The 22,034-nt window shown below is 38.5% G+C and overlaps 1 protein-coding gene across 1 annotated transcript; it reads left to right on the top strand.

The window, feature by feature from the left end:
- Positions 1 to 1,155: 1,155 nt before the first annotated feature.
- On the top strand, positions 1,156 to 4,436 carry LOC122974515 (L-selectin-like). Its single transcript, XM_044342551.1, has 5 exons — positions 1,156 to 1,226; positions 3,242 to 3,616; positions 3,719 to 4,063; positions 4,216 to 4,313; positions 4,422 to 4,436. The coding sequence occupies exons 1-5, from the start codon at positions 1,187 to 1,189 to the stop codon at positions 4,434 to 4,436; spliced, it is 873 nt and encodes a 290-aa protein (XP_044198486.1). The 5' UTR covers positions 1,156 to 1,186.
- The last annotated feature ends 17,598 nt before the right edge of the window (positions 4,437 to 22,034 follow it).

The following is a 22,034-nucleotide window of genomic DNA, read 5'->3' as shown; positions in this document are numbered from 1 at the left end:
AAAACATGAACCAGATCATCATTTTACACAATAAAACATCACCATCATTCAGAATGTCTTAACATTTACACTAACTGCACTAATTATGTCTCGAGGCAAAAATCACATTTTAGAAAAAATAAAACATGTCTTTAAACCATCAGTTCAGTTTTTTAGAAGTTAAAGCACATGCTTGTATCTTTTTAAAGGTTGTCTTGATTTCAAGGTGTTATATAGTCAAATATATCTGACCCTTTTCTAGCACTGTGCCACATGTGACTCCACTTCCTGAAAATGTGTCCCACCCCAAAAATGCAACATTATACCCACTTCAACTCCTCATCTGATTTGATAGAAACTTCTGATCAAGGTTAACAATGTGTGAAAATTACAATATGTATAAGTGAGCACTTCCTGCTGCCTGAAGGCAACAATATGTAGTAGAGTAGTGGTAGACAAATAGCAGCCATGAGCCAAATCTGGTTGAACTGTCTCCTATTAAACCTGTGAACTGATATTACTCAATTTATTTATATATGTATGTGTGTATTTTCATCTGATGTATATACACATTGGAATCAGTGGAATTTTAATTAGAGGTGTTAACCACATTTAAACATTTCAAACATCCAGCCCAGCCTCTCTGTGAACAGGTATCATTGGAACTACTTTCTAATGAAGAAATAGTCCCAATGAAAACTAATCACAGTGAATTCTGTTTGGAGTAATGAAGACTCCAGAGGGAGATGTTGCTGCTGAATTATCTGAATGTAACTTTTTCAACACTGTGAGCACCAAAAAACAAAGAAACAGAAAATTCCATTCACCTCTACTGTATAGAAGACAAATACAACTGAAACTCTGAACGCTAGATACGACTGGAGGTAAGTGAGAAATAAAATAGATATATTTTGTAGTTGAGATGAACTGATCCCTTCAAATCACTTTGCACACGACCAAAGTATGACTTTGAAAAACACAGCCTCAAAAATGCTCTGTGGGTACTTTACAATGTGTTGGAGACAAACATTTACATGTGTGTCAATACTTTTTGCATATAGAATGCAACAGAACTGTGACTTTTGCCCCTAACAGAGAAGAGAAGCTGGTGTTGTATTTGACTAGATTTGCCTAATAACAGCTAATACAGAGGTAGAGTTTCCTTGTAAGAGTGAACATCGACACACAGAGACCTCAGAGCAGCATCATGATGGAAAGGATCTTGCTGGGTGTCCTGTATCTCTCAGGTCAGTGAAATATTTAAAGATATAATATGTAACTTTTGCACATTATAATGTTTAATGTTTAATGGATGGAAAGGATCTTGCTGGGTGTCCTGTATCTCTCAGGTCAGTGAAATATTTAAAGATATAATATGTAACTTTTGCACATTATAATGTTTAATGTTTAATGTTTAACTTAATATTTTATTGAGTTGTGTAATTACATCATCCAAAATGTTTCTAATGTTCAAACCCAGAAATTCACACTTTTAATCAAGGTAAGGGTCCTTTTCATTTGGTCGGCAGTTAATAGCATCATATGACCTTTGTGCATACATCAGTGTTGTGGTTGTCTGCCAAATGCTGTCATAAACTGACATGTATCCAGATTTAAGCCACATTTTTATTAAACATTTTTTATATCTTGGTTGTTTTTAACTATATCTTTTAACCGGATGAAGGATTTTAGTCATCAGACGTCTGGATCTTATTATTAAGATTATTATTAAGTTATCAGAGAAACAAGCTGAGCAAATGTTAACAGCCTCTCTGAATGTCTCGTATCCAGAGGGGCTGAAACACTGATTATTAACATGAAACTGCTTTATTCAGTGTTTTACTGGTTTTAATCACTGTGTAGGATATTCCTCAGCAGAACACTGTCTACCTTAATAAGTGGCCAATGCCATCACTTTATTACTTTTCTTATTGTTTGAATGTGTACATTTGTGTCCATAACTATGTTGGAAATTTTAACTCAATTCTCCAAGTTGTATGTGTGTTAAAATCAGGTGATTAATATCTCAGTAACCACTAGAGATAAACATGTGCTGTTTGGTAGCATTATAATCTCCTGAGCATAAGAACATTTGATTTTTAGTCATGGTAGTTGTTTGGTAACAAGGTACAGTTGTTTGAGAGATTGTTTTAAAAATAAGACAAATTATCTGACCTCCAGTGGATGCCATGATTGGTCAGACGCTTCTCTGAAGTCCCTTATCTAACTGTACCTATAAAAGACCATCACTGGAATGCAATAGTTGGATTCTCTTTGTTACTGGTACGAGGTCCCATTCTTTCTCTGAGTTGAAACCAACTTCAGCTGACAAGTCTTCATCTCCACTCCCCATGGTGGCAACACCTCCTCATCTCTCCTGACGTCACCACACCACTCAGCAGCTACCAGCCCACAGACATGCAAGTAGCACACTTCTGCTCTGCTAACCGGGTGAATTCAAAAAGCTTCATCTGCTTACAACTGAATTCTAAATTTGCCACCCCAGTTTACCAGCTGCTTCCAGTGACGGTCACTAGTCAACCCCTTTTCTGACAAACTCTGGTTCTGCATTCATTCATTCTTTCATTGTAGCGTCATTGTTTGTTTAGTGAGTGTTGTTTTGTGTCATTGTTAGGTTAGTCTTTAGGTAATAAATGTTTTGCATATAAAGTCATTGCCTTTGTTTTCTTTAACTTACTTTCAGTCACTTTACGTATCCGATTCCTTTCCTGAGTGCAAGTTAATTCCTTCCCAAAGCTGATTTATGTGTTAAAGATTCTCTTGACTAATCACCAAGAGCAACTATTTATTAGTCTTATTATGCTGATTCTGAGGTTATAACGCTGGACAAATAATTGAAGTGGTTCTGCTTAACAGTAAATTTCCCCAAACTGAGCTAAAATTTCCCTACAATTGGGTCTGTTTGTTTTGGAGAGGAGGAGACCTCTGTGGATAATTTGGTTCCTGGTAAAAACCTCCTGAACAGTGAACACTGAAGGAATCCTAACCGGGAGAAGCTGACTGCAATGACTGCAATGGTGGTTATTTCACAATGAAGACAACAACTCCCATGATCCCACATTACTTCATGATGTTATCAAACTCTGTCTTTTGTTTTTGTTTTGATTAAGAGACCACTAGCAGCAGAAGTTAAATACTGTGTGTTTATTAATGTCTAACAGTGTTTATTATTTCATTATACTGTAATACTTAAAAATGTTAGAGTCACCTCACATGTTAAAAAGTGGTGTTTTCCTCACAGGCTGGTCCATCTTCTCCACATGTCGTCTCCATCAGTACCACTTTGTTGCTGAACCCATGAATTGGACTGAAGCTCAGACCTACTGCAGAGAGACATACACAGACCTGGTCACCATTGAAAACACTGAAGACATGAACCAACTCATCAACACAGTTTCATCTGCTGGTTACAACAGTCAAGTCTGGATTGGCCTGTACAGAGTCATTGATTGGAAGTGGTCAGATGGGTACAGAGGGAGTGGAGCTGAATATAGGGACTGGGGATCCAATCAACCAAGTTTAGACACTGATAAACTCGGTGTAGTTATTGTAAAGAGTCATCCCTCATGGCAGATTCATTCTTGTACACATGCACATTATTTCGTCTGTTATAATGGTAAGTACCCAGCTAAGCATTATTTCTTCTCTAATAATGATTACATTGAAGTTCAGCACTTCAAATCAAAAATTCATTTTTTCCCCAATAATTTATCTGCAGGAACACAGCTGGATCCTCAATTTGTTTTTGTGAATCAACCAATGAACTGGTCCAATGCTCAGAGGTACTGCAGGGAGAACTTCATAGACCTGGCCACTGTGAGGAACGACATTAAGAACCAGGAGGTCAAGAATTGGGCACTTGATCATGACTGGACATGGATTGGCCTCTATAGAGATCCTGACATTAACTGGTCTGATGGCAGTGCCTACTCGTTCAACAGTTGGAGTGCCTCAGTTTCAGGATCACTCATGAAAATGATGTGTGGTGTGCAGGAATCAAACCAATGGTCGTTTAAGTCCTGTGAAGAGAGATTTCCATTTGTCTGCTACAGCATCCCTCCTGGTGAGTGGTTTACTGTCCTTCAGTGGAAGCCAAAGAATGCTGCATAACTTTAGCGTAAATCATGTTTGAATGTACATGAAAAAATGTAAATATCACAGAACTAATAGGACAGCAAATGAATGATTCATTTCTCCTCTCATTCTGTTTCTCAGTACCAGTAAAGAGGTGGGTAGTTAAGCTGAGGATGAAGGTGCAGGACTCCTCTGTGGATCTCAATGACCGTGCTGTGAAAGCAGACATCCTGAAAAAGGCAAGTCTCCAAAATCCAGACTGGGTTTGGCGGCTGGGGGTGTCTCAAACAGGTCTAGAATACTTGTTTACATCCTTATTCTGCTTGATGTGTTTTGCCACTATGAAGTTTGATAATATCTAAAAACCAGTGGGGTTTTTTACACACAACAACACAATAGGGAGGATGAATGTTTCAAAATGGCTTCCATTTGTGTTTCCCAGTTCCAGGACAGACTGAAGGAGCAAGGAGTGAGTGGAGTCACCCTGAAGTGGAGAGAACAGCCTGATGGGAAAGTCTTCCACAAGGAGGGAAAAGAAGAGAAGAAGAAAAAAAGAAAGAAGACTGAGCTCTGAAATGAAAACCCAGCTTTACTTATCTGTAATCCATGTTGAATGTTGATTCTCTATCTGCTAACAATACACTATCATCAGCTTAACCGTAACCTTGACTACATCCTGTATAGAAGAGTTTTATCCTTCCTCATCAATATTACTGTGTGAAGTGTTTCAATCAAAGTCACTTTTCTTCCAAATAAAACATATGAGATGAGTCTTTGGCTTCAAGTTTACAGTGTGTGAACCAACCTGATAAAAGCAACAGACACACAGTTATGGAAGTGATTTATTGCAGAATAATAAAGTAATCTAGGTGATAATGGGAGCACTGGTAGTCTGCAAAGGCCTTCCATCCAAACTTTTGAAATCTGTAGACTTCTGTTGCTGCACTCAAACAAAAACACTTTAGCAAAAGGTAAGAGAACTAAGAAAAGACACAACTGACAAATGTATGAAAAAGTGTGAGTGTCTTATATAGATAATATGATATAGGCTGATAATAAAGGCTGACACAGCAAAATGTATCCACTTCACATTCCCTCCATGACAGCCAGTGGAGGAAGAAGTTTTTACATCCTTTACTTCAAAGCAGCAATACTACAATATAACATAAGTATGATGAGTAAAACGTAGTAGAAGTATAACAAGTGAAAATAGTGGTTGTGTAGTGACGTTAATATGACATTATTAGATTATTAATACTGATGCATCAGTGTGTGAACAACATTTTATTGTTGTAGCTGGTTAAGGTGGAGCTAGTTTGAACTACTTTATATACAGCAAACTTAACTGTAGGTAGTTAAGTCCAGTGGTTCCCAACCTAGGGGTTGGGCCCCTCCAAAGGGTCCCAAGATAAATCTGAGGGGTTGTGAGATGATTGATGGGAGAGGAAAGAGGTTAAAAGACAAGTGAAACACTGGTTTAATCTTTAATGTGTTGTATTTCATATCATGAGTGTTTTTATGTTAAATAAAATATTCTGTAAAGTAACTAGTGACTATAGGTGTTAAATAAATGTATAATATTTCCTCAAATATTGTGAAGTACAAGTGGCTAAAAATGGAAACATTCAAATAAAGTACAAGTACCTCAACATTGTACTGAAGTACAGTATTTGAGTAAATGTACTTAATTTGTTGTCAGATGATGACAGAAACATGTCATGTGACTGAGCACCTCTGTTATTTTACGCACCATTGGACAAACTATGTGCTCCTACAAACATGGTTGTGAACGTCACACCAAACCTCTGTAAATATGTCAGGTCTAAATAATTACACACAACTAAAGAATATACAGATACATAGTGGGATTATAGTGAATTATCAATGACTGCATGAGCACATACTGTGTTTCATATTGCATACATGCTGAGCTCTCCACGTATCTGTGTGTGAGAATTAAAATGCAACACTGCACTCTTGTGTTTGCATGTGTGTATTGTTGCCTTCAAAGTGAGAGTCTAGTAAATGTGGGAACAAAGTGAGAGACAGACATGTAAAACAAGAGGGGAGGATGTGATTTGTTGTTGTAGTTTTACTGAACTACAGCTGATTGCATGTTACCCTTTAGAAATAATCTTACTACCATAGGATCATTAAAATGGTTTGCTTGAGAAAACATCTGAAATATCTTCATTTTAGAGGAGTCATTGAACCTCTCCTGTATTTCTCTCTTTGTTGGTAATGATTTACTGAGTCCTATTGCATTTCTACATGAGATGCTTGAGAGAATTTGAGGAAGACAGATAACAGAGAGAGAAAATAAAACATGTATTGAGTTCAGTAAAGTGACTTATTTGGATGTAGTTTGGTTAAACTAAGAACCTGGAGTTTTGTATTAATTTGCAGCCTTGTAACATTTAGATAGGAGCTGTGTTAAGTGGCCTTTTTTGACACAAGTGATAATGATGTAATAATAAATTACTCACCTTTACCTGGTTTCTTGGAGAGTGGATGTCACCCTTCGGTGATGAAACCTTCCGTGACCATGAACCTGGGAAGAATCATCACGCATTTACCGTGTGTGAGCCCGGCTATGTGCTCCTGTGTGTCTGGCACAGTTAGAGTGTAAGGTTGATAACAGAGATGGGGGGAGAAATTACTCACCTTGTGCAACATTTCTGGAGAAGAAACTCAGGCACAGTGCAGATGAGTAGAGGAGAGAACACCTGCTGCCAAGCAGGCTGCCTGCGTGACGTTATGTCATAGAAAGATGTAAGATGAGAGGCCAGAGAACAACGAGCAATAGACATTGTTTTTCCCTTTATTCATCTCACCTGAGTTGGCGAGACATAAGCAACCCCCTCCTCAGTGTGGTGCCTCTAACTCCTGGAACACACAGCCTGCCTTTACCTGAACAGTGTGTGTGCATCACTGAACTGCTGTGTCTCACACACCTGCAGTGTCCACACAGACAGTGTTGCTGCTGCAGTGCTGCTACTGCCAGTCCTATATTTCTACATAGAGTTTGATTTCGATAATGGACGTAAATAACAGAATTTTTCATATCATTTCATTTATATTTAGTTTAGACAGTCAAAGGTTAAGAATCGTGTGCTCATTTGTGAAAAAGAAATAAATGTGAAAGCTTTGTTTCTGACGGGCATGGTGGGGTCAAGTTGGGGCTACTTCTGTGTCAGACACATACACTCCTCATGATGGGTGAGGGAGGGACGGGGTGCGTCCTCTGACAGTCAGCTTCCTCCCCAGGGCCTGGAGGCAGCTAAGGAAGGGGAAACCACAGCCCCTCGATGCCCCAGCCAGTTGATGGTGGAGTGATGCTGCTTCCACTTGCAGATAATGGCCCCAGTGGTGCTTATGGGAACATTTAAGAGTTGAGGAATCAGTCGCTAACCTGTACCCTTCCTATGTTGCTCAACAGTCTTGTTGCAAAGGTTTTGGGAGAGCTCTTTGCCTCTAATCATCATGAGATGCTTCTTCATGACAGCTTGGTAACAAATAATGTGGTCACAGATGTCTAACCCTTTTTAAAAGAGTGGAAGTGCTAATAGCCACATGAACTAACCAGCTGATTCTAAATAGCACAGGTAAGAGGACTAATTAGTGGTTCAGTGTTTGTTCATACAGCGTGTTCAAGACTTTAGGTCATTCAAATTTAATGCACATGACTTTTTTATTGATTGGAATGTTATGATTTCTTTAGCTGTTTTGCCTTATTGAGTTAATATCAATGTCTGATCTTAATTTCATATGAATATCTGCACTGGAAATATGTTTCCTGAAAAAAATGTTGACGTGTTGAATACTTATTTCCCCCACTGTACATTTCTATTTTTCGTGTTAATTATTATACACTTATGATTAAAGGAAGACGATGCACCTGAAATAGTTATATTTGTTCTGACTTATTACATGAGTTTGCCTAATTTGCATAATTTCATGATAAAAATAAAGGTTATAATACAGAAATATATTGTATGTAGGTCTATAATAATAAGTTTCATTGTGATAGAAGAACAAGATTTATTTTGTCTTTATTCAACTGTGGTGCCTTAGAACACATCCACCCTCACCCACGTTTAGGTTATTAAGAAATTTCACATAGGCTTGGCTATGTTGCAGATTGGGCCTACTGGTACAGAAAAAATAGATATTGTGATCCGTTGTGGGGAGAGTGAGGTAACCTGTTTTACATTTACATTGTTACACTATAATACCAACTGTACCAACAAATTATATGCATTTATTTTAGTCTAAAATACAAAATGTGTAATATTTCACTCATGACTGTATATCTGAGCAGGCTGTAAGTTATATACTGTACATAAACAACTACTATACAGTATGTACTGTACATAAAGTAATGTCATTTTACCATTTACCGTTACCTATGTTTGACACAAAATACGAGTAGACTACATTAGGAGTTAAAAGAAAAGATCAAGCAAACACCAAGTTACTTAAATGATAAATTAAATAACACAAATAATGACTTCATTTAAAATTAGGGAACTCCCGGCTGTCGTTATACAACAGCTGGCCCGCCAAAATCCAAAGTATTAAACACAGCAAACAGCTGCACAACTTCCAGCCTCACTAGAGGACATTAATTAGATCAGAGTGGATGTGTTAACAATTAATTAACATTTAATCACAATTGTTGGATATGGAAATATACACAAGGAATGACTATATACAGGTGAAAACATTTCTGTGGTATGTGTGACCTGCCCAACTGGAGGGTAAGGCACTGCTAATCCCACCTTAACCTGGGCTTCCCCCAAGACCACCTACTCTATACAGGTCAACACACAAATAAGTATAAAGAAATTAAACAGAGACGTGGCTTCGAGAACAATTGTATCAAATTAACTTATTTAAATTTATTTAAAAAGATCAAATTAAAAAAACAGTAATGTTGTAATACAACCAGAGACCAATTTATTGATATAATAAAGATAATATCTGCCAAGTAGGTATTTAAGAGTTGAAAAAACCTCACACACCCTCACGATCATGCTGTTTCTGAGCGAATAATAAAATATATATATTCAAATTACTCCTAACTCTAAAGAAAAAAACAAAACATATGATTAACAAGCCAGGCTGACTGGTACGAGATAGCCTCTTCTTCCCACGACTACATCACCATGTGTTTGCACAGCACTGCCACCACCGCAAACACACACACACACACACACACAGCAAACTAACACCCCTAGGTGCCGTGTAATACTTGTCTGCATGCAGGTGCACAACAAACCATACGGCTAGAGCCCCCACACAGTATAGTCCGGATACCTAAAGCTAAAATAAAGGAGCGCAGAGACAGTATTAATACACCTAACGAGGTCCTTCAGGCGCAGTGGACTCGTCTCACAACACAAATCAACCAATATTACAATCAGTCAAAAATATGCTGAACCAAAAGAGGCAAAAGCAACACTACATACAACTAAACAAAAGAAAGAAAAAAATAAAAAACAACAAAAACTATAGGCAAAACAGTAGCAAACTATCCTAAAAGAAAAGAAAAAGGAAAATTAAAAAAAAACAAAAAACAATCCCAAATATCCAACCGTGGCCTTCAATATGATATGCTTAATTATTTCATCCTACCTCTACCATAATAACCCCGGCCAATTATGGCACAGCTCAAATGCTCCTCCGCTCTGGACCCCTAAATCACAAAGAACTCATCATTTTTGATACGACTCAATACAACACTACACAGGAAACAACAACTATTAGTGCCTACCTCTACAGGTGAAATCTACTGTCTCCCACGGATCTGGATGTTCAAAAGCTGGGGTTGCCTGCACCTGGTATTTACAATTGTTGCCATTAGTACCATGAAGAAAACCTGGCAGGTTGACTTTCAACTACTATACATACCTCGAACAGGAAGACCAATCTCCCTGTCTGCCAGCTGACCACCGTGTAGGAGGACTATAGCACTCTGCCGTATGCTACGGGAAAACATGTCTGTGTGTGTGTATTCAATGAGTATTTAAAATGTGATTTGATTGCGCTGTCGGCGTTTTCCTTGTATGGAAAGTGACATACTAACATAAAGAGGAAGTGACATAGGTGGCCGTGACCAGCCAGGTAAAAGTGGCACAATTACACGTCTATCTGCTTGTTATTTTCTTTTAATAAACAGGCAAAATACAAAGTGTAAATCAAATAAGAGGCAAAGATTTGGATAGGCAGCAATAAAAGCAATGCCATAAAGACAATAATAACGCAAGAGTACAATGTTTTTATTACAGTGGTGACTTATGACCTCTCATATCAGCGTCATCACAGTTGAATGGGTACGCTTCATTCACATCAGATCACAGCAGGGGGCGACGGAGTGTTTTCTATAAAGAAATGGACAAGGCTCTCCGCCCGCCCACCCTACAGGTTTACGCTGGTGAGATGAGGGAACACATCCGATCTGCTCCCCGCTGAACTACTTTACAGCAAACATACGGTGAGTAATAATCTGAATGTATTTAAGCGGTAATGTTACCCTGCAGTTCTTCCCAAATTTCCAGATTATTGCTCAGGAGGTCGTACATACTCATGTATGTAATAATAGAATAGGTACCTGGTAGTTAAACAATTACTACAGTTTAATTTGTAAATTCCTAAATTTTTACCCCCTTATTCCATAACGTTACATCTTGTTCCCCTGTACCTACATATATGTATTGGTACGTACTGTACTGGTACACTGTAAGTACAAAAGATTACACCATAACTACAGAGTAATTACACTGTACGTTGCGGGCTGTATTGTAAAGCGTTACCAAAATAAAATGTAATCTTTGTTGACTATATGTCCACTAACAGGGCCTCACACAGCTTAATTAAAACATACTATAGTTATTTAACAAACTTACTCTTCCTACTAGCTATCATACATTGTAACTACTCGTGTTAATTCTTTGCTTATCAAAGTAATCCTTCATACATATCACATTCCTACTGAGTCATGTAGAGTTTAAAGGCAATTTAATAGATACCACAATAAAAAAAATATACATCATACATCAGCTTCAACCTCACTGAAAGTTGTCCACTGGATGGCACTGTGGTTCTATTACTATGTAACAATTTGACAGGCATTACTTTGTGACCAATAATATATAGATTACAAGATGATTTTATACTTAAGAAACATTGAATCAAACTTCTGGTTTTAAGGAACACAGAAATTCAACTAAGAGTTAACTGAATTTACGACAGGTCTGGACTATCTTTATTGGAAGTCTTACCAGGGTGAAAGCATCAGGGGAGGAATGTGGGTGTGTGTGTATGTATGAGATTAGAAGGTGAAAAGAAACATAAAATGTAGGTAGAGTTGTCCAAACTCATCAAACAAATTGATGAGGTTTCACTATGATAAACAGTCTCTCTGCATTTGTCCAAGGAAAGGGTCCTTTAATCCGGCGTCCTCTGAATCTTGGGTTGATAAAGCATGTAGCAGCATTAGTGCCATAAATTCCACTTGGGATTGTCCCACACAATTTAGAGAGAGTTTGGGGTGAGGAGATGGTTCTGTGAGGAGTCGAAACGGACACTTTAATGTGAAGGAAGGGTTTACCTGAGGGCATTTCCAGACAAAGTTGAATATACATCCATGTCTTTTGAGGTTAGAGGTTATTGTTGATTGAGCTCAGACCTTCTTTGGGCTATTTTTGCAGGAAAAACAAAGATCAACTGGTTCTCCTACAATTCTGACAGGTTTGAGGCTAGAGTAGGCAAGTGTTGAAAATGTTTGTAAAAATAATCTTTTATGCTCATTTTCTAAAACTATTTTCTACTATTATTTTCTGTATTGTACAACATTATGTGCATATTTGTCTGTAACTTTCGTGGTAGCTCAGCTCTGTGAAGCACATTTACATAGTACATCCCTGGAATGAAATGTATGATATAAATAAAGTTTTGTTTGCTTGCTTGATAATATCAAAGACGAATCCATGTAAATGTGGAGCATGCAAACTAAGTGTGTGTCTGTGTTTGTTTTGCAGGAATGGGAGCAGAAGAACAGCACATAAACCTCTCAACCCCTCACATCAGTCTCATGTTATTTCCTTTTTCTTTTTCTTTTCAAGAAATTGTGTTTATATTTATTTAAACTGTTCACAACACCTGAAACTTTTATACTATGGAGCATGTTTAGTGCACAAACTTTCTTCTTCAAGCAACCACCAGTCTCTTTGTTTCCTTTTCACTCAAAATCTGATTCAGTTTGGCTTCAAAAAGGTCAAAACCAAGTATTTATTTGTAAATGTTTGAAGGAAATACTAGCTTCCCTTTGTTTATTTATGTTGATATATTTAAAGTGTTTTTGTAGAATTTGTTTGGCTCCACACGATCATATTTTCTACATCATGACTGGTTCTCATTCATGTGTGTCAGCATCAGCAGACAAAGTGCATCTTTAAGGGTCACAGTAATCACACAGCAGCTGAACAACAATGCAGCTCCTCTCAAAGAGCTATTTATTTCAAGAAGCAGAATTATTCTCAGCATCATTATGAATTCATATTTTATGTCTGTGATGTGGGAGGAATTTGAAGGTATATTGGTGGGTAATGGTGAATCCCCTGTTTTATTTCCTGTTTTCTTGCTGAATGAATACAATCCTGTATTTGTATTGTGGAGAACCTCCAGACACTGACCTCTGGTAGCTGTTTCAGGACAGCAGCTGCCAGTTGGTAGGCCCCTTCATCCTGGTTTACTGTCCACTGGCTGTGAAACCAGAGCCCCCTCATCTTCATCAGGTCCGTTTTTAGTTGTGTCCATTACCTGAACTGTCAGTTTTTAATATGGAAAACCATATTTTCTCACTTGTCTCTAGTGTTGTGTAGCCATGCAGATACTTTTGGTTGTATTTGTCCAGGTATTGAGATTTCTGCACCAACACAATGAGACTGAATAGAATATTGTTTATGGCACTAACAGCATAATTAATAATTACAAATTCAAACGCAACGTGTCTTTCAAGAAACCTGTTTTCTTAAGTACTATTTTTGCAGTAGAAAGTTGTTCCAAACCAAAAGTACCTGCATGGCTACCACCTGCACCTGCATACTGTGAAAAAATGAGCCTGATTCCAGGCTAGAGATGTGCTGCCCACATGTCTCATCAATGTCATATTTTTATATTTTTATGGTGCTTTTTTGATTTCGGCTTTATGCTCCACTGTAGTCAGCATGTTAGCATGAAGACAAGGAGTAGAGGATTTATATCTGCAAGTATTTAGTTCATGTTGTTTCTCTGTCAGCTTGGCGTGGCTTATAACTGAGCAAGATGTCTGATGTCAGTAAATGTGAACCTGCTGTACATAGCTTGGCTTTGTAGGTGGGGGTGGGGGGTTGTGGGGGGAATACAGACTCATGCATCAGTGTTTGTTTTTGCATCTTATTCATTTTCTACTCTGTTTTATATCTCAGACAGTCTCTGCCTTGGTGACAGACATGCTTGTACATAAATGAATAAACCTGACAAACAGCTCACTGCTGACTGTGATGAAATGCAACATTTCTATCTTTCTGAGCGTTTTAAGGTCGTCTCCATGTTAAAGGATGTGGTTCGAATTAAGAAAAAGCTCAAGTTGAGGTTGTACTTAAAGGGCTCGTAAAAAAGGAAGTTTGAACGTTCACTTTTCCATGACAGCTGGGCAAACTCCATCTGCTGTACAGAGAACTACTCTCCTGAGACTGAAAGTGTGATCACTGTTATTAGTTTTTGGAGCTGTTCCTCAACAAGCTGCCCTAAACTCATCATGAGGAAGAAACATGTCACACAGTGCAGCCGTGTGGCTCATTAACGTGTTTATAATAGTTTTTGGACAACGGAGGTCTACGGCACAGAGAAATAAGATATATCAGACTTTGGATACAAACACAATACTTGTAAGTAGGATGAGTTCATTGCTGTTCAAAGATATTACTGTTAGCGGCTGGGTCAGTAAAATCAGTCCTTGGGAAACTTCCACTCCCAACATAAAGCTCTGCAAATGAATATCAACTGTAACAATGAGGAAATGAAACAGCATGTCCGACAACTCCTTCAGGCTCTGCAGGAGGGAGGAGACAGACAGAAACTCAGGGTTTGAAGAAAAGCTGCCAGTGAGCAGGTTAGTTCACAGAGTAAGTTACCACAGTGACTCACCTTCAGTTAAAGTCATATCACGTGTTTTCACTAAACCCACGATCTGGAACAGACCCCAGGCTAAAGAGAAGCCCCCTTACTGATGGGTGTAGTCAAAAGTATGTTCTGTTGCACCTGTAACCACACCCAACAGCAATGTCATGATGTACTTACCACAGCCCAAAGTACATTTCTCTACATCACAGCAGCAAGGTGAGAAGTTTAACCACTGAAGGTCAGCAAAAAGATTTTCGGCTGCTGTTAAATTGCTAATTAAATAATGTGGGAGCTCACATGCAGTATATATATGCCCAATATGTATGAACATGCCACAACCTGAGGGACAGTGAATGACCTACACACACGCACACACATGCACACACACACACACACACACACACACACACACACGCACATACACACACGCACACACACATACACACACACGCACACACATACACACACACACACACACACACACGCACATACACACACGCACACACACATACACACACACGCACACACATACACACACGCACACACGCACGTGCACACACACACTTGTGGACTTCAATGGAAATCTGATCAAGTTTTAGGTCATATTTATGCAGAAATAGAGCAAATTCGAAAGGATTCACAAATTTCAAGCAGCACTGTACATATGTAGAGCTTGATGACCTCAAAATCTTGCTGTCCAATATGTATCAACATGCCATAAACTTAGGGACAGTGAATGACCCAGACACACACACACACACGCACACACACACACACACACACACACACACACAAATACATGCATAAGATATACTATATATAATTAATATATATCAATCTTAATGTTGGAGAAGTACCACTCCATTCTTCAGAGACATGCTGTACCCTCTGGTTTGCATCTTTGTGGAGAAGGATTCATACTGCAGCAGGATAATGACCCCAAACACACCTCAAAGCTTTGCAAGAACTACTAGAAGACCAAAGAAGACCAAGGAGTCCTGACTGTCATGGACTTGGAGGGAGATGTTGCTGCTGAATTATCTGAATATAACTTTTTCAACACTGTGAGCACCAAAAAACAAAGAAACAAAAAATTCCATTCACCTCTAACGTATAGAAGACAGAAATCTCAGAAAAACAGAAAGACAAATACAACTGAAACTCTGCACACTAGATATGACTGGAGGTAAGTGAGAAATAAAATATATATATTTTGTAGTTGGGAAAAAAATAAAATATTCTGTGAGTACATGACGATGTTTTGGAGACAAACATTTACATACGTCATACTTTTTGCATTTGGAATACAGCAGAACTGTGACTTTTAATAGTAACAGAGAAGAGAAGCTGGTCTTGTATTTGACTAGATTTGCCTAAGAACAGCAAATACAGAGGTAGAGTTTCCTTTTAATAGTGAACATCGACACACAGAGACCTCAGAACAGCATCATGATGGAAAGGATCTTGTTGGGTGTCCTGTATCTCTCAGGTCAGTGAAATATTTAAAGATATAATATGTAACTTTTCTGCATTATAAAATCTAAAAACGACTAGACATATGTTATATATTTTGTTGAGTTGTTTAATTATCCCAGATGTTTCCAACAATGTTCAAACCGTGAGAAATCTGAAATTTTAATCAAGGTTAAGGGTCTGTTTCATTTGGTCGACAGTTAATAGCATCATATCCTCTTTGTGTGTATGTCAGTGTTGTGGTTGTCTGCCAGAAACTGTCAATAATTTCATTTTTATCTAGTTTTAAGCCACATTTTTATTAAACATTTTTTATATCTTGGTTGTTTTTAACTATATCTTTTAACCGGATGAAGGATTTTAGTCATCAGACGTCTGGATCTTAAGTTATCAGAGAAACAAGCTGAGCAAATGTTAACAGCCTCTCTGAATGTCTCGTATCCAGAGGGGCTGAAACACTGATTATTAACATGAAACTGCTTCATTCAGTGTTTTACTGGTTTTAATCACTGTGTAGGATATTCCACAGCAGAACACTGTCTACCTTAATAAGTGGCCAATGCCATCACTTTATTACTTTCCTTATTGTTTGAATGTGTACATTTGTGTCCATAACTATGTTGGAAATTTTAACTCAATTCTCCAAGTTGTATGTGTGTTAAAATCAGGTGATTAATATCTCAGTAACCACTAGAGATAAACATGTGCTGTTTGGTAGCATTGTAATCTCCTGAGCATAAGAACATTCGATTTTTAGTCATGGTAGTTGTTTGGTAACAAGGTACAGTTGTTTGAGAGATTGTTTTAAAAATAAGACAAATTATCTGACCTCCAGTGGATGCCATGATTGGTCAGACGCTTCTCTGAAGTCCCTTATCTAAGTGTACCTATAAAAGACCATCACTGGAATGCAATAGTTGGATTCTCTTTGTTACTGGTACGAGGTCCCATTCTTTCTCTGAGTTGAAACCAACTTCAGCTGACAAATCTTCATCTCCACTCCCCACGGTGGCAACACCTTCTCATCTCTCCTGACGTCACCACACCACTCAGCAGTCACCAGCCCACAGACATGCAAGTAGCACACTTCTGCTCTGCTAACTGGGTGAATTCAAAAAGCTTCATCTGCTTAGAACTGAATTCTAAATTTGCCACCCCAGTTTACCAGCTGCTTCCAGTGACGGTCACTAGTCAACCCCTTTTCTGACAAACTCTGGTTCTGCATTCATTCATTCTTTCATTGTAGTGTCATTGTTTGTATAGTGAGTGTTGTTTTGTGTCATTGTTAGGTTAGTCTTTAGGTAATAAATGTTTTGCATATAAAGTCATTGCCTTTGTTTTCTTTAACTTACTTTCAGTCACTTTACGTATCCCATTCCTTTCCTGAGTGCAAGTTAATTCCTTCCCAAAGCTGATTTATGTGTTAAAGATTCTCTTGACTAATCACCAAGAGAAACTATTTATTAGTCTTATTATCCTGATTCTGAGGTTATAACGCTGAACAAATAATTGAAGTGGTTCTGTGTAATAATTCTGCTTAACAGTAAATTTCCCCAAACTGAGCTAAAACTTCCCTACAATTGGGTCTGTTTGTTTTGGAGAGGAGGAGACCTCTGTGGATAATTTTTCCTGGTAAAATCCTCCTGAACAGTGAACACTGAAGGAATCCTAACCGGGAGAAGCTGACTGCAATGACTGCAATGGTGGTTATTTCACAATGAAGACAACAACTCCCATGATCCCACACTACTTCATGATGTCATCAAACTCTGTCTTTTGTTGTTGTTTTGATTAAGAGACCACTAGCAGCAGAAGTTAAATACTGTGTGTTTAATAATGTCTAACAGTGTTTATTATTTCATTATACTGTAATACTTAAAAATGTTAGAGTCACCTCACATGTTAAAAAGTGGTGTTTTCCTCACAGGCTGGTCCATCTTCTCCACATGTCGTCTCCATCAGTACCACTTTGTTGCTGAACCCATGAATTGGACTGAAGCTCAGACCTACTGCAGAGAGACATACACAGACCTGGCCACCATTGAAAACACTGAAGACATGAACCAACTCATCAACACAGTTTCATCTGCTGGTTACAACAGTCAGGTCTGGATTGGCCTGTACAGAGTCATTGATTGGAAGTGGTCAGATGGGTACAGAGGGAGTGGAGCTAAATATAGGGACTGGCACTCCAATGAACCAGATTTAGGGGCTGATGAACTCTGTGTAATGGTCTATAATAGTCAAAACAGATGGACAAATTATCCTTGTTCATACGAAACATATTTTGTCTGTTCTAATGGTAAGTACCCAGCAAAGCATAATTTCTTCTCTGGTAATGATTATATTGAAGTTCAGGACTTAAATCATGATTCCCCCCAATAATTTATCTGCAGGAACACAGCTGGATCCTCAATTTGTTTTTGTGAATCAACATATGAACTGGTCCAATGCTCAGAGGTTCTGCAGGGAGAACTTCATAGACCTGGCCACTGTGAGGAACGACACTGAGAGCCAGGAGGTCATGAACTTGGTGCCAGGTACAGGCTGGGCATGGATCGGCCTGTACAGAGATCCTGGTATTAACTGGTCTGATGGCAGTGCCTACTCATTCTCCAAATGGAGTGGTTCAGTTTCAGCATCACTCAGATTGGTGAAAATGATGTGTGGTGTGCAGGAATCAAACTATTGGACATTTAAGTCCTGTGAAGAGAGATTTCCATTTGTCTGCTACAGCATCCCTGGTGAGTGGTTTACTGTCCTTCAGTGGAAGCCAGAGAATGCTGCATAACTTTAGTATAAATCATGTTTGAATGTACATGAAAAAATGTAAATATCACAGAACTAATAGGAGAGCAAATGAATGATTCATTTCTCCTCTCATTCTGTGTCTCAGTACCAGAAAAGAGGTGGGTAGTTAAGCTGAGGATGAAGGTGCAGGACTCCTCTGTGGATCTCAATGACCCTGCTGTGAAAGCAAACATCCTGAAAAAGGCAAGTCTCCAAAATCCAGACTGGGTTAGGGGCTGGTGTGTCTCAAACAGGTCTAGAATACTTGTTTACATGCTTATTCTGCTTGATGTGTTTTGCTACTGTGAAGTTTGATAATATCTAAAAACCAGTGGGGGATTTTAGATACAACAACAACACAATAGGGGGGATGAATGTTTCAAAATGGCTTCCATTTGTGTTTCCTAGTTCCAGGACAGACTGAAGGAGCAAGGAGTGAGTGGAGTCACCCTGAAGTGGAGAGAACAGCCTGATGGGAAAGTCTTCCACAAGGAGGGAAAAGAAGAGAAGAAGAAAAAAAGAAAGAAGACTGAGCTCTGAAATCAAAACCCAGCTTTACTTATCTGTAATCCATGTTGAATGTTGATTCTCTATCTGCTAACAATACACTATCATCAGCTTAACCGTAACCTTGACTACGTCCTGTATAGAAGAGTTTTATCCTTCCTCATCAATATTACTGTGTGAAGTGTTTCAATCAAAGTCACTTTTCTTCCAAATAAAACATATGAGATGAGTCTTTGGCTTCAAGTTTACAGTGTGTGAACCAACCTGATAAAAGCAACAGACACACAGTTATGGCAGTGATTTATTGCAGAATAATAAAGTAATCTAGGTGATAATGGGAGCACTGGTAGCCTGCAAAGGCCTTCCATCCAAACTTTTGAAATCTGTAGACTTCTGTTGCTGCACTAAAACAAAAACACTTTAGCAAAAGGCAAGAGTACTAAGAAAAGACACAACTGACAAATGTATGAAAAAGTGTGAGTATCTTATATAGATAATATGATATAGGCTGATAATATAGGCTGACACAGCAAAATGTATCCACTTCACATTCCCTCCATGACAGCCAGTGGAGGAAGAAGTTTTTACATCCTTTACTTCAAAACAGCAATACTACAATATAACATAAGTATGATGAGTAAAACGTAGTAGAAGTATAACAAGTGAAAATAGTGGTTGTGCAGTGACGTTAATATGACATTATTAGATTATTAATACTGATGCATCAGTGTGTGAACAACATTTTATTGTTGTAGCTGGTTAAGGTGGAGCTAGTTTGAACTCCTTTATATACAGCAAACTTAACTGTAGGTAGTCCAGTGGTTCCCAACCTAGGGGTTGGGCCCCTCCAAAGGGTCCCAAGATAAATCTAAGGGGTCATGAGATGATTGATGGGAGAGGAAAGAGGTTAAAAGACAAGTGAAACACTGGTTTAATCTTTAATGTGTTGTATTTCATATCATGAGTGTTTTTATGTTAAATAAAATATTCTGTAAAGTAACTAGTGACTATAGGTGTTAAATAAATGTATAATATTTCCTCAAATATTGTGAAGTACAAGTTGCTAAAAATGGAAATATTCAAGTAAAGTACAAGTACCTCAACATTGTACTGAAGTACAGTATTTGAGTAAATGTAGTTAGTTTGTTGTCAGATGATGACAGGAACATGTCATGTGACTGAGCACCTCTGTTATTTTACACACCATTGGACAAACTATGTGCTCCTACAAACATGGTTGTGAACGTCACACCAAACCTCTGTAAATATGTCAGGTCTAAATAATTACACACAACTAAAGAATATACAGATACATAGTGGGATTATAGTGAATTATCAATGACTGCATGAGCACATACTGTGTTTCATATTGCATACATGCTGAGTTCTCCACGTATCTGTGTGTGAGAATTAAAATGCAACACTGCACTCTTGTGTTTGCATGTGTGTATTGTTGGCTACAAAGTGAGAGTCTAGTAAATGTGGGAACAAAGTGAGAGACAGACATGTAAAACAAGAGGGGAGGATGTGATTTGTTGTTGTAGTTTTACTGAACTACAGCTGATATCATGTTACCCTTTAGAAATAATCTTACTACCATAGGATCATTAAAATGGTTTGCTTGAGAAAACATCTGAAATATCTTCATTTTAGAGGAGTCATTGAACCTCTCCTGTATTTCTCTCTTTGTTGGTAATGATTTACTGAGTCCTATTGCATTTCTACATGAGATGCTTGAGAGAATTTGAGGAAGACAGATAACAGAGAGAGAAAATAAAACATGTATTGAGTTCAGTAAAGTGACTTATTTGGATGTAGTTTGGTTAAACTAAGAACCTGGAGTTTTGTATTAATTTGCAGCCTTGTAACATTTAGATGGGAGCTGTGTTTAGTGGCCTTTTGTTTGACACAAATGATAATGATGTAATAATAAATTACTCACCTTTACCTGGTCTCTTGGAGAGTGGATGCCACCCTTCGGTGATGAAACCTTCCGTGACCATGAACCTGGGAAGAATCATCACCCATTTACCGTGTGTGAGCCCGGCTATGTGCTCCTGTGTGTCTGGCACAGTTAGAGTGTAAGGTTGATAACAGAGATGGGAGAAATTACTCACCTTGTGCAACATTTCTGGAGAAGAAACTCAGGTACAGTGCAGATGAGTAGAGGAGAGAACACCTGCTGCCAAGCAGGCTGCCTGCGTGACGTTATGTCATAGAAAGATGTAAGATGAGAGGCCAGATAAGAACGAGCAACAGACATTGTTTTTCCCTTTATTCATCTCACCTGAGTTGGGGAGACAGAAGCAACCCCCTCCTCAGTGTGGTGCCTCTAACTCCTGGAACACACAGCCTACCTTTACCTGAACAGTGTGTGTGCATCACTGAACTGCTGTGTCTCACACACCTGCAGTGTCCACACAGACAGTGTTGCTGCTGCAGTGCTGCTACTGCCAGTCCTATATTTCTACATAGAGTTTGACTTTGATAATGGATGTTAATAACAGAATGTTTCATATCATTTCATTTATATCTAGTTTAGACAGTCAAAGGTTAAGAATCATGTGCTCATTTGTGAAAAAGAAATAAATGTGAAAGCTTTGTTTCTGACAGGCATGGTGGGGTCAAGTTGGGGCTACTTCTGTGTCAGACACATACACTCCTCATGATGGGTGAGGGAGGGACGGGGTGCGTCCTCTGACAGTCAGCTTCCTCCCCAGGGCCTGGAGGCAGCTAAGGAAGGGGAAACCACAGCCCCTTGATGCCCCAGCCAGTTGATGGTGGAGTGATGCTGCTTCCACTTGCAGATAATGGCCCCAGTGGTGCTTATGGGAACATTTAAGAGTTGAGGAATCAGTCGCTAACCTGTACCCTTCCTATGTTGCTCAACAGTCTTGTTGCAAAGGTTTTGGGAGAGCTCTTTGCCTCTAATCATCATGAGATGCTTCTTCATGATAGCTTGGTAACAAATAATGTGTTCACAGATGTCTAACCCTTTTTAAAAGAGTGGAAGTGCTAATAGC

This window comes from Thunnus albacares, chromosome 22 (assembly GCF_914725855.1).
Source record: "Thunnus albacares chromosome 22, fThuAlb1.1, whole genome shotgun sequence".
NCBI classification, from domain to species: Eukaryota; Metazoa; Chordata; class Actinopteri; order Scombriformes; family Scombridae; genus Thunnus; species Thunnus albacares.
This window is presented reverse-complemented; position numbering and strand designations above follow the sequence as displayed.

Coding starts and splice junctions, on each gene's coding strand:
- LOC122974515 (XM_044342551.1), top strand. CDS start 1,187: ATGATGGAAAGGATCTTGCTGGGTGTCCTGTATCTCTCAG. Junction 3,617..3,718: donor TTATTTCGTCTGTTATAATG/GTAAGTACCCAG, acceptor ATTTATCTGCAG/GAACACAGCTGGATCCTCAA. Junction 4,064..4,215: donor CTGCTACAGCATCCCTCCTG/GTGAGTGGTTTA, acceptor TCTGTTTCTCAG/TACCAGTAAAGAGGTGGGTA.